Source organism: Callospermophilus lateralis, chromosome 3, assembly GCF_048772815.1.
Source record: "Callospermophilus lateralis isolate mCalLat2 chromosome 3, mCalLat2.hap1, whole genome shotgun sequence".
NCBI classification, from domain to species: domain Eukaryota; kingdom Metazoa; phylum Chordata; class Mammalia; order Rodentia; family Sciuridae; genus Callospermophilus; species Callospermophilus lateralis.
This window is the reverse complement of record NC_135307.1, coordinates 155219959-155233220: the sequence shown is the minus strand read 5'-3', so window position 1 is coordinate 155233220 and position 13262 is coordinate 155219959. Positions and strand designations below refer to the sequence as shown.

Genomic DNA, 13262 nt, shown 5'->3' with positions numbered 1-13262 from the left:
TATCCACATGGCTCTCTCTTTCCCTTCCCTTGAAGGCTCACTAAGTCATTGCCTCAGGACTGAGCCCTTCATTGCCCACTCCTTCCCCAACATTCTACCCACTATCCCTGCTTCATTTACATTTTTGGCTAAGCAATTATCATTACCTAACGTGCTGTATTCCCTAATCATGTCAAGAATGCAACTCCACGGTGGTAGGGATGTTTGTTTATTTCAGTCACTGCTGTTTTCCCAGGACCCAGGAGAGTGCTAGGGCCATAGTGGGTACAGAATAAATATCAGTGGAATTAATAGTTGAATGAAGAACAAGGTAAGCAGTTAAGCAAGAAATTAGGCCACATTCTGTTCAGGTGATAGACAGTAACTGACACAGCTGAGTGCCATGTTGATCCTAACATAGTCTCTCGCCATTATATTCACCTTCCAATACTTCAGTGGCCCTTAGGGCTTTACCTCTGTCTTTATCTACAAGTCTTGGAAGGTGCACACCTGCAGGGAACACCCCTTTTTCCTCCCCTGTGTACACAAATGACATCCATTAGTAATACAAGGAACAGCAGACTCACATCCAGAGGAGACTGAAGCCTGTGTAATCAAAGTGACTCAGACCCCAAAGAAGTTTCCTGTTCCAAGACAATTAGCATGCAAATAAAGTAAGAGTGAAAAAATCAACGTTCTTAGTTATTGGAAGACTGCATCAAGTTTTTGGCGATTGTTACTATGGATATTGTTCTCCAGGTAAGACAGCATTTATTCAGTTTTCAGTGAAAAGTTAGCAAATCCAAACACCAAAAGAGATTCAATTAAGCATCAGAACAACTGCAAAGGCCATGTCGCAACACCGAGGTGGCCTGTTTTTCTGGTCATTATTAATCCAGAAACCTTAATGATGAACAACATTTGTGTTATTGTCTACCCAAATTTAATTTGTTTATGCAGCAGTTCAGTTAATCCTGCAATCTGTTTTTCTCAAACGAGGGCAGATAATGGAGACACCGTACTTTACAAGTCTTCAGGCTTTTAAATTCTGATAAAATCAGGATTCTTCACTGGGTCTTGCCCCAGCTCTGAATTAAACCACTTTAAATGTAATTATGGAACCTGGCCTTACATCAGGAACATCCATTTAAAAAATTGATTGGCCAGACTTTTCCACGAGGCATTTTATGAGCAAACGATTGCAATGGGGCCAGAGCTGTAATTTATCAAGGCAAAAAAGCAGGTAAATACTTTATTAGTGGTAATGAGAGAGTTGCCAGCTAACTGAATCTCTTCTTCCCTCACCAGCTACTTCACGGAGCCGTGGTGCATGGCCCTCTTCCACGATCGTTTTATTGATCTCAGGAAAGAGTTACGCCAAATCTTAGCCTCCAAGGAGGTAGGAGTGATTAATGGACATGTGGATTATTCCTTACAAATTACAAGCAGTTGATAGCTGTTGATCATTTGGATTTTCCCCTACATTCCCATTGTATGGCTTTACTTTTTAAGTCAAATTACAGTTCATGTAAACATACTATGGAGCACAGAAATGTAGACAGTGGTGTGTTCTCCGGAGAGTGAGTTTGCCCAAATCCTGTTATGGGGAAGCACATTTCTTTTTCCGTTTTACAAGTAGCTGTATTTTCATGCTCAACTATCGTGTTGGCTGAAAATTGGATATGAGTTGTATTTATCTGTCCTCAAGAGCGAGGATGAAATTCCTTCAGTTTCTGTCTGCCCTTGGCTGAACATTTGTCTGTGTGCTGTTTTAAAGATATAAAGAGAAGTCATCAGGTATCACACGCCCTTTATAAACTGAGACATCTTTCCCAAAGTGATACAGAATTAACTGGAAGTTAGGCCACATACCACAAAGTTTCCAGGCTTAGTGAGAAATTTGACTCTCCAAAGAAAAAGGAAGGTATCTGTGAAACTTTGGGTTGTTTCTTTCAATAGGAGAGTCCTTGGCATTGCTGTAAAATGTTAATACAGAGAGCTGTCGAATATCTATCCTAGATTCTATCTTAATTCACACAGACAAGGGCTGGGGCTCTGGTTAATTTCCACCTTGATTTAACATCTAAGTGGGCACCTTCTATGGCTCTATTGTCACGTCCACTTGGGAGCATCCATAGCCTTGAAGTTTCCCATGGAGGTTTCCACAGTGGACAACACAGAGCGTCCCTACTGCATTCCAGCCAAGCATGCACTGCCTCTCATAACACAACAGAACCAAACTGTTAACCAAGAGTTTAGAGATTTTAAATAACCCACTGCGGGTTCCACAGCTAGTCACAACAATTATCAAATTTGACATTCTCTGGGAACATGAGCACTGAGCCATACAGGGCCAAACTGTGGGTCTTACCGCCTTCTCGTCAACAGCCCCTTTTCAGTGTGACTCCTTGGACCCAAACTGGGAAGTGTAAACAATTTACTAATCTGAAGTAGATTCAGATTAATTCTGAAGTTTCAACCACACTGACACGCTTTAGGGTCCACACAGGTAAAAACCCAGTAGGTAAATGTAAATGAGGGAAGTGGAGGGTACTGTGGCTAAATGCAAAAGTCAGATGCTGCGTAAATTATTCAGATTGAAATGTATAAACAGACATCCCTCAGATCCTTGGGGACTGGTTCCAGGTCCCCAGCAATTATGAAAATCCTTTCTGCTCAAATTCCATATATAAAATTGTGTGACAATTGCATAGAACCTACACACATCCTCCCACATGCTCTAAATCATCTCTAGATTACTTTTGGTGCCTAATACAATGTAAATAGTTCCTGTACTATTTAGGGAATTATGACAAGAAAAAACACCCATACATTTAGTAGAGGCAAAATGTTTTTCCCAAATATTTTTTACTATGGTTGGTTGAATCCACAGGTGTGGAACCTATAGATATGATAGGCCAACTGTATAAATTAAAGATGCCACAGGACAATCCCCTGCATGTCACCCTGGGGCTGCAAGGAGGTCAGCTCAGGTTGAAATCTTAACCCCCAAATGTAAGCCTAGTGCTTACTGAACTTTGCTCAACTCCTCAGACACCTCCCTTCTTCTCAAAATGTGATGTGCAGTTTGCTCCAGCCTCTATCTTAAAGACGCATTCATTTGCTAGTGATTGCATCAAAACTCTGTGCCTAAATCTTTATTACCTCTAGATCTGAGTTCCTCAATTAATATTTTGCACAGAGGCAAGGGGTTTTAGAATAAGCAGAGTGTTTTATTGTTGAGAGAACACTAATTTCCTAAGTAATTACTGGAAACCATAGGATTCTTAAAATATCTTATCAGAATTGTTACACAGCCCTCTCTTTCTAAATAAAATTCAATTTCCTAAAATGTTAATTTGCCCATGGATTTAGAGAAAAGAGGAAGGGCGTGGGGTGAAATGTGGAACTCAGAGGACTTCTTAGGGCAGTGAAACTCTATGATATCATAGGATGGACATGTGTCAATTAGACTTTTCTCAAAACCCATAAGATGTACAACACAAAGAATGCACCCTAATGTAAACCATGGACTTTAATTAATAATCATGCATCAGTACGGGGTCATCAATTTTTTTTTCAAAAAAAGCTTTCTTTTCACCATCCCAAGTAAACTGTCAAATCCAATGGCATCTATCATTTTTGATGGGTCTTCCTGAGCCACCCTGAAACTTTTATCCATGAGCTACCATTTGGTATGGGCCAGTTTGCTATGAATGAACTCAGTGTGGACAACAGGCCCAGTCAGTAGAGGAATGGCTATAGACATCTGCCAAAGACACACTGAGGACTCCACAACCATTCTTGTGGATTTTCTACATTCCTAGAAAATGAAACCTTTGGAAGAAAAAAAAAACTCCACTGGGGGACTGTTTTGCTTTCAGCATTTCCATTTGTCAAATGGGAAGGCCCACATGAAGAGGTGGCACATGGTGTAGTGTCTGCTGCTTGCCTGGTTGGACCAAGTAGGGTGGCTTTGTCAGATTCCTGTGGAATAAGGGCTAGCTGTTCCCACCTCCCAGAGAGCTAAGGAAGGAGTTACAGAAGGGATGTGCACAAGCACGTGGCACAGAAGACTCACTCAGCAAATCCTAGCTGTCACCAGCACCAGTGGTAGTGATGGTGTCAGGGGAGACAGCTGTCAATGAAAACAATGGCACATGAGAAGACAAGCAGAAATTTCATTTAAGATTCTGCTGATGGAAAATTAAAATCTAAGGGCATCTATCATCTATGCCCTAAAGAAGAAGAAGAATCCCTTTTCTCAAATATCAAGATGATAACAATTTCAGAGAAGTATGGACACTCAGCAATAACATCCCAGAGGTTGGCATTTCAATTTTCCTCTCCCTCCACATGTAGAAAAAGGATGAAAGAAAGATGGTTATCTATGACTATTAGAAATCATCTCAAATCTACATATTTTTACAATTTATTGTGATATCCAAAATCCTGCTGTGAAGGTCAAGAGAGAAACAGATTATAAATTCAGTAACACTACGTTTTAGCTGCACATGAACCCTGTTGTCACTGACCAAGGTGAAATTTTGCATAGTCAAAATCATCCTTTAAAGTCCTTTAAGAAAGTTATAATGATTATAAACATGTACACACTAAATGATAGAACCCCAAAACATAGAAGCAAAAGTCAACAGACTTGAAGGAAGAAAGAGGCTGTTAGAAATGAGAACTGGAGATTTCAATATCCCATTTAAACAATGGACAGAATGACCAGCTAGTTCAGTAAGGAAAAGAGGACTATAAACCAACTGGACATAGCAGATGTGTACAGAATATCCCATGCAAAAAGAGCAGAATGCACATCCTTCTCAAGTGCATGCAGGACGTTTTCCAGAACAGGCCATATGTGTGGCCACAAAACGTCTGTCAATAAATTTTAAAATACATAAATTATACAAAGTGTATTCTCCAACCACAATGGAATGAAACTAGAAATAACGACAGATGGAAAATTCACCAATTTGTGGAAATTAAGTAATATACTTTTAAGCAAACCAAAAGAAATATTAGTAATAGATATGAATGAAAAAATACAATGTGTATAAAAATGTATGAAGTTCAGCAAAAGCAATTTGCAGAAGGAAATTTATAGTTATAAATGTTTACATTTTTTAAAAAAAGAAAGATTACAGATCAATAACCTAATTTTAAAGCTTATGAAACAAGAATAAGAATTAAAGTTAATGTAAGTATAATAAAGATTAGAGCAGAGGGCTGGGTTGTAGTTCAGTGGTAGAGAGCTTGCCTTGCATTCAGGAGGCACTGGGTTCGATCCTCAGCACCACATAAAAAATAAAATAAATGTATTGTGTCTATCTACAACTAAAAAAATTTTTAAAAGATTAGTGCACAGACAAATGAAACAAAGAATAAAAAATAATAGTGAAAATAAATTAAAACCAAATTTGGTACTTTGAAAAAAATCAAGAAAATTGATAAACCTTTGGCTAGACTTAGAAAAAAAGACTTAAATTACCAAATCAGAAATGAAAGTGATGACATTACTTTAAAAAAATAAAACCTTTAAAAAACATAAAAAAGATTATAAGAAAATATTATAATCGTGCCAACTAATTAGTAAATACCTAGATGAAATTGACAAATTCCTAGAAACTGACTGAAAAAGAAATAGGAAATCACAAGACCTATAAAAATCAAGAAATTGAATCAATAATCAAAAACCCCCCAACAAAGAATAACCCAGGACTAGATGTCTTCATTAGTGAATTCTACCAAACATCTAAAGAAGAATTAACATCAGTCCTTCTTGAACTCTTCCAAAAAATACAGAAGGAAGGAACCATACTCTAAGACCATTACCCAAAGTCAGAAAAAGACATCACACAAAAAAGGAAATTACAAGCCAATATCCTTTATGATTTATATATAAAAATCTTCAACAGAATATTAGCAAATCAAATCCAACAGTATGTTAAAAGGACTATACACCATGACCATATGATATTTGCCCCAGGACTGTAAAAGTAGCTCAACATACAAAAATGAATCAAAGTGGGGACTGGGGATATAGCTCAGTTGGTAGAGTGCTTGCCTTGCATGCACAAGGCCCTGGGTTCAATCCCCAGCACCACAAAAAAAAAAAAAAAAAAAAAAAAAGAAGAAGAAGAAAATGAATCAAAGTGATATACTACTACTTTAATAAAATGAAGGGGGGAATAGTATGTTCTCAGTTGATGCAGAAAAAGCATTTGAAAACAATCAAACACATTTTCATAATTAAAACACACATACAAACCCACAGCAATATAAGGTAACTTCCCCTATCTGATAATTCTGAAAAATTATCTTATTGAGGCTCAGTGGTAGAGTGCTCGCCTAGCTCATGTGAGGCCCTGGGTTCGATCCTCAGCATCACATATAAATAAATAGATAGATAGATAGATAGATAGATAGATAGATAGATAGATAGATAAAAGAAAGGTATTGTGTCCAACTACAACTAAAAATAAATATTTTTTAAAAATATTACACTCAGTTTGAAAGCTAAAATCTTATTTTGAGACCTGGAATAAGGATGCTTGCTTCCATCACTTATATTAAAACATGATACTAGAAATTTTAGCCAGAGCAATTACGCAAAGAGAGAGAGAGAGGGAGAAAAGAAAGAAAGGAATGTCATCCATAAAGGAAAGGAAGCAATACTATCACTATCATAGGATGATATTATCCTAAATATTCCACAAAATAGCAATTAAGCTAATACATGCATTCAGCAAAATTGCAGGATTGAAGATCAACACACAACGCTTACATTAGCAGTAAATAATCTGAAAATGAAATTAAGAAAAAAATTCCACATATAATAGCATCAAACAGAATAAAATAATGGGGAGTAAATTTATCAAAGTAACACAGAATTCTCATTGAAAACTACAAAATATTTCTGAAAAAAAAAATTAAAGAAGACCTAAATAAATGGAAAAACATCTGTATTCGTGGATCTAAAGACTTTGTATTATTAAGATGGTAATATACTACTTACATATTCAACATAATCCTATCAAATTCAAAGGTGACTTTTTTTAACAGAAATAGAAAAGTTCATATGGAAACACAAAGGACTCCAAATAGCCAAAAATTATTTTGGGGAAAAAAACAGAGCAAAGTTGATGGACTCATACTTCCAATTTCAAGATTTAGAAACAAGGCCAGGGCATGGTGGTACATTCCTGTAATCTCAGTGACACTGGAAGTTGAGTCAGGAGGATTACAAATTTGAAGACAGCCTCAGCAACTTGGGGTGAACTTGTTTCAAGATAAAAAATAATAGAAAGGACAAGAGATAGTAAAGCATCCCTGGGTTCAATCTCCAGAACAACAACAAAAATTTAGTAACATGACATTGTGGTACTTGCATAAAGATAGATATATAGATCAATGGAACAAAATTAAGATTCCAGATGGAATATGTAAGCTCATTTACATGAAAACATACTCAATATCATTAATCATTGGGGAAATAAAGATCAGAACCACAATGAAATACCACTGCACACCCACTAGAATGGCTGTAGGAAAGAGAGAGAGAGAGAGAAAGAGAAAATAAGTGTTGGTGAGAATGTGAAAAAATAGAGACATTGCTGGTGGTAATACAAAATTGTACAGCTGCTATGGAAAATTATTTGATAGTTCATCAAAAATTACACACAAAATTACCACATGACCTAGCAATTACACTACCATAAGCATATCCAAAAGAACTGAAAAAGATATCTTAACAAATACTTGTACATAAATGTTCAAAGAAGCCAGGTACAGTGGCATATTCCTGTATTCCCAGAACTCAGGAAGCTGAAGCAGGAGAATCCTAAGTTCAAAACTAGCCTCAGCAACTTAGTGAGACCCTGTCTCAAAATATAGATAGATAGATAGATAGATAGATAGATAGATAGATAGATAGATAGATAGATAGATAGATACATAAATAGATAGATAGATAGATGCCTTTTTAAAGGGCTGGGGTGTGGCTCAGTGATCAAGCACCCTTGGGTTCAATCCCTAGTACCGAAAATAAATAAATAAATATTCAAAGCACTATTCATATAGCTAGAAAGAAGAAACAACACAAATGTCCAACAACAGGTCAATGGATAAACAAATATGCTCTATCCATACCTGGCACAGCATTTAGCCATGAAAATAAATGAAGTGTACATTTTACAAAGCAGATGAACCTCAAAACCTTATTCCAGAAAGACAAAATCATATAATTATCTAAATAGATACTGAAAAAGGGTTTGATAAATGCTTTAATCAATGATTTTTTAAAAACTCTCAAAAAATAAAGATATATAAGGAACATTTCCCCATATATGTCAAGCCCAAAATTAATATCAAGCTCAATGATGAAAAGTTGAAATCTTTGACTCTAACATCAGGACCAAGACCAGTATGCCCACTCTTGCTACTTCCACTTAATATAGTACTGGAAATCATATCCAGAGCAATTAGGCAAGAAAAAGAAACAAAAGCCATGCAAATAAGATAAGAAGAAGTAAATTTGTCTCTTTGTGTTGATGACATGATTTTATATACAGAAAGCTCTAAAAAATCCATCAAAAAGAAGGAGGAAGAGGGGAATGACAAGGAGGAGAAAAGAATCCACACACATACACACAAAGAGAACTCTAAACTTTGCTGATAGATTCAGTAAAATTACAGACACAAAATCAGCATAAAAACTCAGTAGCATTTCTATATACTGACAATATCTACCTGAAAAACAAATTAAGGAAACAATCCCATTTACAACAGAATAAAAAACACTTAGGAGTAAATTTAACCAAGGAGATGAATGATCTGTATGCTGAAAACTGTGAGACAATGATGAGCGTAGCCTGCCCAGAAGTCCCACAGGTCTGTCTCTTGCTTTAGTGATGTTTGGATGGAACAGACCCAGGGGGTCCCTCTCTTCCAGCTTCCAACCACCTTCCAATCTTCTCTCCAGTTGCAAGCTTTAGGACCATCTTCTCATTCACATCTTGCCTGCAAAACAGGCCAACATTTTTTTGTTGTTAGTTCCTTATCACCAACCAACCATGGCCTCCCAGATTCAGAGGTGGAGACCACCATCAACTGTTCAATTTACATATTTGGGCCTCCTACACCTATTTCTCTCTATGCTACTATTTCTTCTTCCTTCCTTTCTTTCTTTCCTCCTCCCTCCTCCTCCTCCTCCCCCTCCCCCTCCCCCTCCTCCTCCTCTTGTAGTTGGACACAATACTTTTATTTCACTTATTTATTTTTATATGGTACTGAGGATCAAACCCGGGGTCTCGCAGGCACCAGGCAAGTGCTCCACCACTGAGCCACAACTCCAGTCCCTCTAGGCTACTGTTTCAACTGTGACAATGTGACTCTGGAGGGTGTGGGCCACTTCTTTGACAAGTTGGCTGAGGAAAAGCATGAGAGCTCTGATCATCTCTCGAAAGACACAAAACCAATGCAGTGACCATGCCCTCTTCTAAGATGTGCCTTCTCAAGGGGGTGGAGTAAAACCCTGGACACCATGGAAGCTGCCATGGCCCTGGAGAAAGGCCTAATCCAAGTGGATCTGCAAGCCCTGGATTCTGCTCACATGGATCCCTATCTTTGTGACTTGCTAGGGAATGAATTCACAAATGAAGATATGAAACTCATCAAGAGGATGGACAGCCACTGACTGATATCCCCAGCCTGTGGCTCCCAGACCTGGTGAGGTGTCTCCTTGAAAGTTCATCCTCAAGCACAACGAGGAGCTCCAGAGCCCAGTGACCTTTGAGGGCCCCTTCTGCATCTTCTAGTATCAGGGCTTCCACTAAAGCCTCTCCCTCTGTCTTTTCTGGAGCCCTCTCCAAGCCTTGAACCCAGTGAAAATAAAGCTTTTTGCAGAAAAAACAAACATACAAAAAGTTGATGAAAGAAACTGAAGATAACTCAAATAAAGAGAAAGTCATTCTATGTTCATGGATTGGAAGAATAAATATTGTTAAAATGTCCATACTATCCAAAGCAATCCACAAATTGAATGTAAATCTATCAAAATTCCATTGGAATTTTTCACGGAAATAAAAAAAAAATCCTAAAATGTATATGGAACTGCAAAAGACACGGAATAGTCAAAGCAATCTTGAGAAAGAAGAACAAAGTTTAGAGGTGTTACATTACCTGGTTTCAAAGTACAGGATGCAAAGTTTCAGACAGAAGAAAATGTTTTGCAATTTATTGTACAATGTATTGACCATAGTTAATAATAATCTAATAATAAAAATAATACACAGTATATCTTGAAATTGCTGAGAGTAGAATTTAAATGTTCTCATATGGGTTCAATCCCCCAGAAACACAAAAACAAGCGAATAAATATTCTCACCATGAAGAAATGATAAGCATATGAGGTGATGCATATGCTAATCAGACTGATTTACTCATTCCAAGATGTAGACAGGTGTCATAACAGCACATTGTCCACATAAACATATAATATGATTACTTGTTGATTAAAAATACAATTTGAAAAGACACTTTCAGAAGATTTTTAAGAAGATAATATTATGCTAAGTGAAAGAAGACAGACACAAACAAAAAAAGCCACATACTGAACATGAAACTGTAAATAAGCTCATTGTTTTTGTGTTGGTTTGATACAACTCTTCAGTGAATTTAAGGAAGAATCAACCCCATATGTATCTGTGGAATATTTTCCAGGGATATGTATTGGTGGTGCTCAGTGTTTCAAGTACCTCCAATATTAAGATAATGGCATCAGTTTTCTTCTTCCCCTCTCCCTGCCTTGTGGAGCTGGTTTAAACCTGAATTCCTGTGATCTTCCCAGACTGTTCTTCCAGATGTTGTGTATAATTTTCCACATCTGCTTAAATATCCCAGTGATAACATGCTTCCATAAAGCGTGAATCTTCTTTTCTATTCATTCTTTACCATTAATAAATTAGTGGTCCGTGGACTAGAGTTGTAGCTCAGTGGTAGAGCACTTGCTTCACCAGTGTGAGGGCACTGGGTTTGATCCTAGCACCACATAAAAACAAAGTCATTGAGCCCATATACAACTAAAAATAAATAAATAAATAAATAAAATCAATTAGTGATCCAGTAGAAACCTGCAAGTAATCCATTTTTGTTAGGGAAAAAAAAAAAAGAATTCTTGGAAGTGGGAATAAATATATCATCAAAGTCCATATGACTTTATATTTAGGGTAATGTTTAAATTCACAGTGTAAAACACACACACACACCTCAAACCTGAGTGAAATTATTTTTATAAAAATCCTTCTATAGAAAGGCAGATAATGGAAATGAAGCAAACACAGTAAAATGTTACTTGTAGAATTCAGGTAGTGTATACACGTATGCAGGTGTTCACTGTACATTTCTATCAATTGTCTTTATGTGTATCCTTTTATATTTATTTTGTAGATTACATAGCATCTAATCCTCAACTTCAAATAAATGTATTCCTTTTGAACCCTATATTTAGAAATATCAATGAAAGTTGACTTTACTTTATTCTAAGGTTATTAGATTCTATCTCTTAAGGACTGAAAACAACAAAATTATCTAGGAGTTTTCAAGCACAAATGTTCAGTTGCTCCTTTCTTAACCTTAAAGCATGTATGACCTACAGATAAATCTTATCTGAAAAATAAGAGGATAAAATGACCATCCTTGGTGAACCCTGAAGACATTATGCTAAATGATAGAAACCAGTCACAAAAAGACACTGAGTGCCTCCACTCACCTGAGGTCCCTAGAGTAGTCATAGAGAAAGAAAGTACAACTATGGTTGCCAGAGGATGAGAGGAGAGTAGAACAGAGTTATTATTTAATGGACAGAGAGTTTCAGTTTGGGATGATGAACAAGTTCTGGCAGCAATAGTTGTACAACAATGTGAATGTACCGAATACCACTGAACTGTACACTTAAATATGATTAAAATAATAAAGTTTATGTTATGTATATTTGCCACGATTATAAACAATTTCTGAAAAGCAAGAAAAAGTTACCTTAGGACTATATTTTGTTTTACTTTTATAAAATTGCCTGGTTATTGAGGTGTGCAGAGTCCAACTTCTTTATCTAACCTTGTACTGCATTTCACAGGAGGAAAACCTTCCTTCCATTGAACAGTTAGCCCATCAGATAGAAGACGAGGAAATAAACCTGAAGGAGAGCCCCAGGAAATACCTCAAGAGAGTTTTCCAGGAAACCATCTACAAAAACCTGGTGGAAAGGAGCATCCTCGACTATCTACACTATAACCATTACCACCTGCCCATGTACGCGTGGCCCGGTATCATTTAATTGTGGCCAGGGTCTCCATCGTATTATATCCATACATTTAGTTATCGCAAGTGCTCTGTAGAAATAGAAAAGCTCCCAGACGCTTGGCTTGACAGCTAAGCCCATCGTGGTTTCCTGGATTGTTTTCCGCCTCACTTATGCCTGTAGTTTTATTTTCTTCCAGGAGGTGGCGCACGGCCGTGCGTCTCCATTCTGGGGCAGGGACGCTTTACCAATAAATACCAGACATGTTCCTGTGAGAGTAATCCATTTTAGCAATGAAATGAGATCATACTGTGTAAAACTGGTTCTTACCTTGGGTGTGATTCTGTTTTATTTCCTGTAATGTTCTAGGGTCAATTTAGTTCTTAGTATATTTATCCAGTAATACTTACAGGTGATTACAAAAGAAAAGCATGTGCCCCAAATGAAAAATTAGTGACCAGATGATGAGAAATTAAATCTACAGCCCAACATCAGAAGGAATGACTGGGTAGAAAAGCTTCCATGACCTTTGAAACAAAGAGGTTACTATCATATTCCCTATGTTTTTAAATTCATATTGCAGATTATGAGCATAAAGACACAGGAAAAGTGGAAGATCCAGGGATTCACACACAGGTTTTAGATTGTAAAATGGAAATGGGAAATTAATCTAGTGTACTTTTTTTTTTTTTTTTTAGAGTGAGAGAGGGGAGAGAGAAAGAGAGAATTTTTTGATTTTGATATTTATTTTTTAGTTATCGGCAGACACAACAACATCTTTTGTTTGTACGTGGGCCGCACGCATGCCAGGTGAGCGCGCTACCACTTGAGCCACATCCCCAGCCCCTCTAGGGTACTTTCTTTCACCTTAACCACTGCTGCTTTGCTGGGAGTACAGGCAGGGGGCTCCCCTGTTACCTGTCACCTAGAAGGTGGATCAGAAAACCTCTCGCTTATAAAATAAAGCAAATGAATTGCC

At 37.2% G+C, this 13262-nt stretch overlaps 1 protein-coding gene across 1 annotated transcript in view; it reads left to right on the top strand.

Moving 5' to 3' along the window:
* Cfap61 (cilia and flagella associated protein 61) overlaps window positions 1-12319 on the top strand; it is a 247891-nt gene extending 235572 nt beyond the window's left edge. The window contains exons 25-26 of the mRNA XM_076848917.1: window positions 1288-1378; window positions 12119-12319. Of these exons, the coding sequence (XP_076705032.1) occupies window positions 1288-1378; window positions 12119-12319 (292 nt within the window). The remainder of the gene's footprint in view (window positions 1-1287; window positions 1379-12118) is intronic.
* The last annotated feature ends 943 nt before the right edge of the window (window positions 12320-13262 follow it).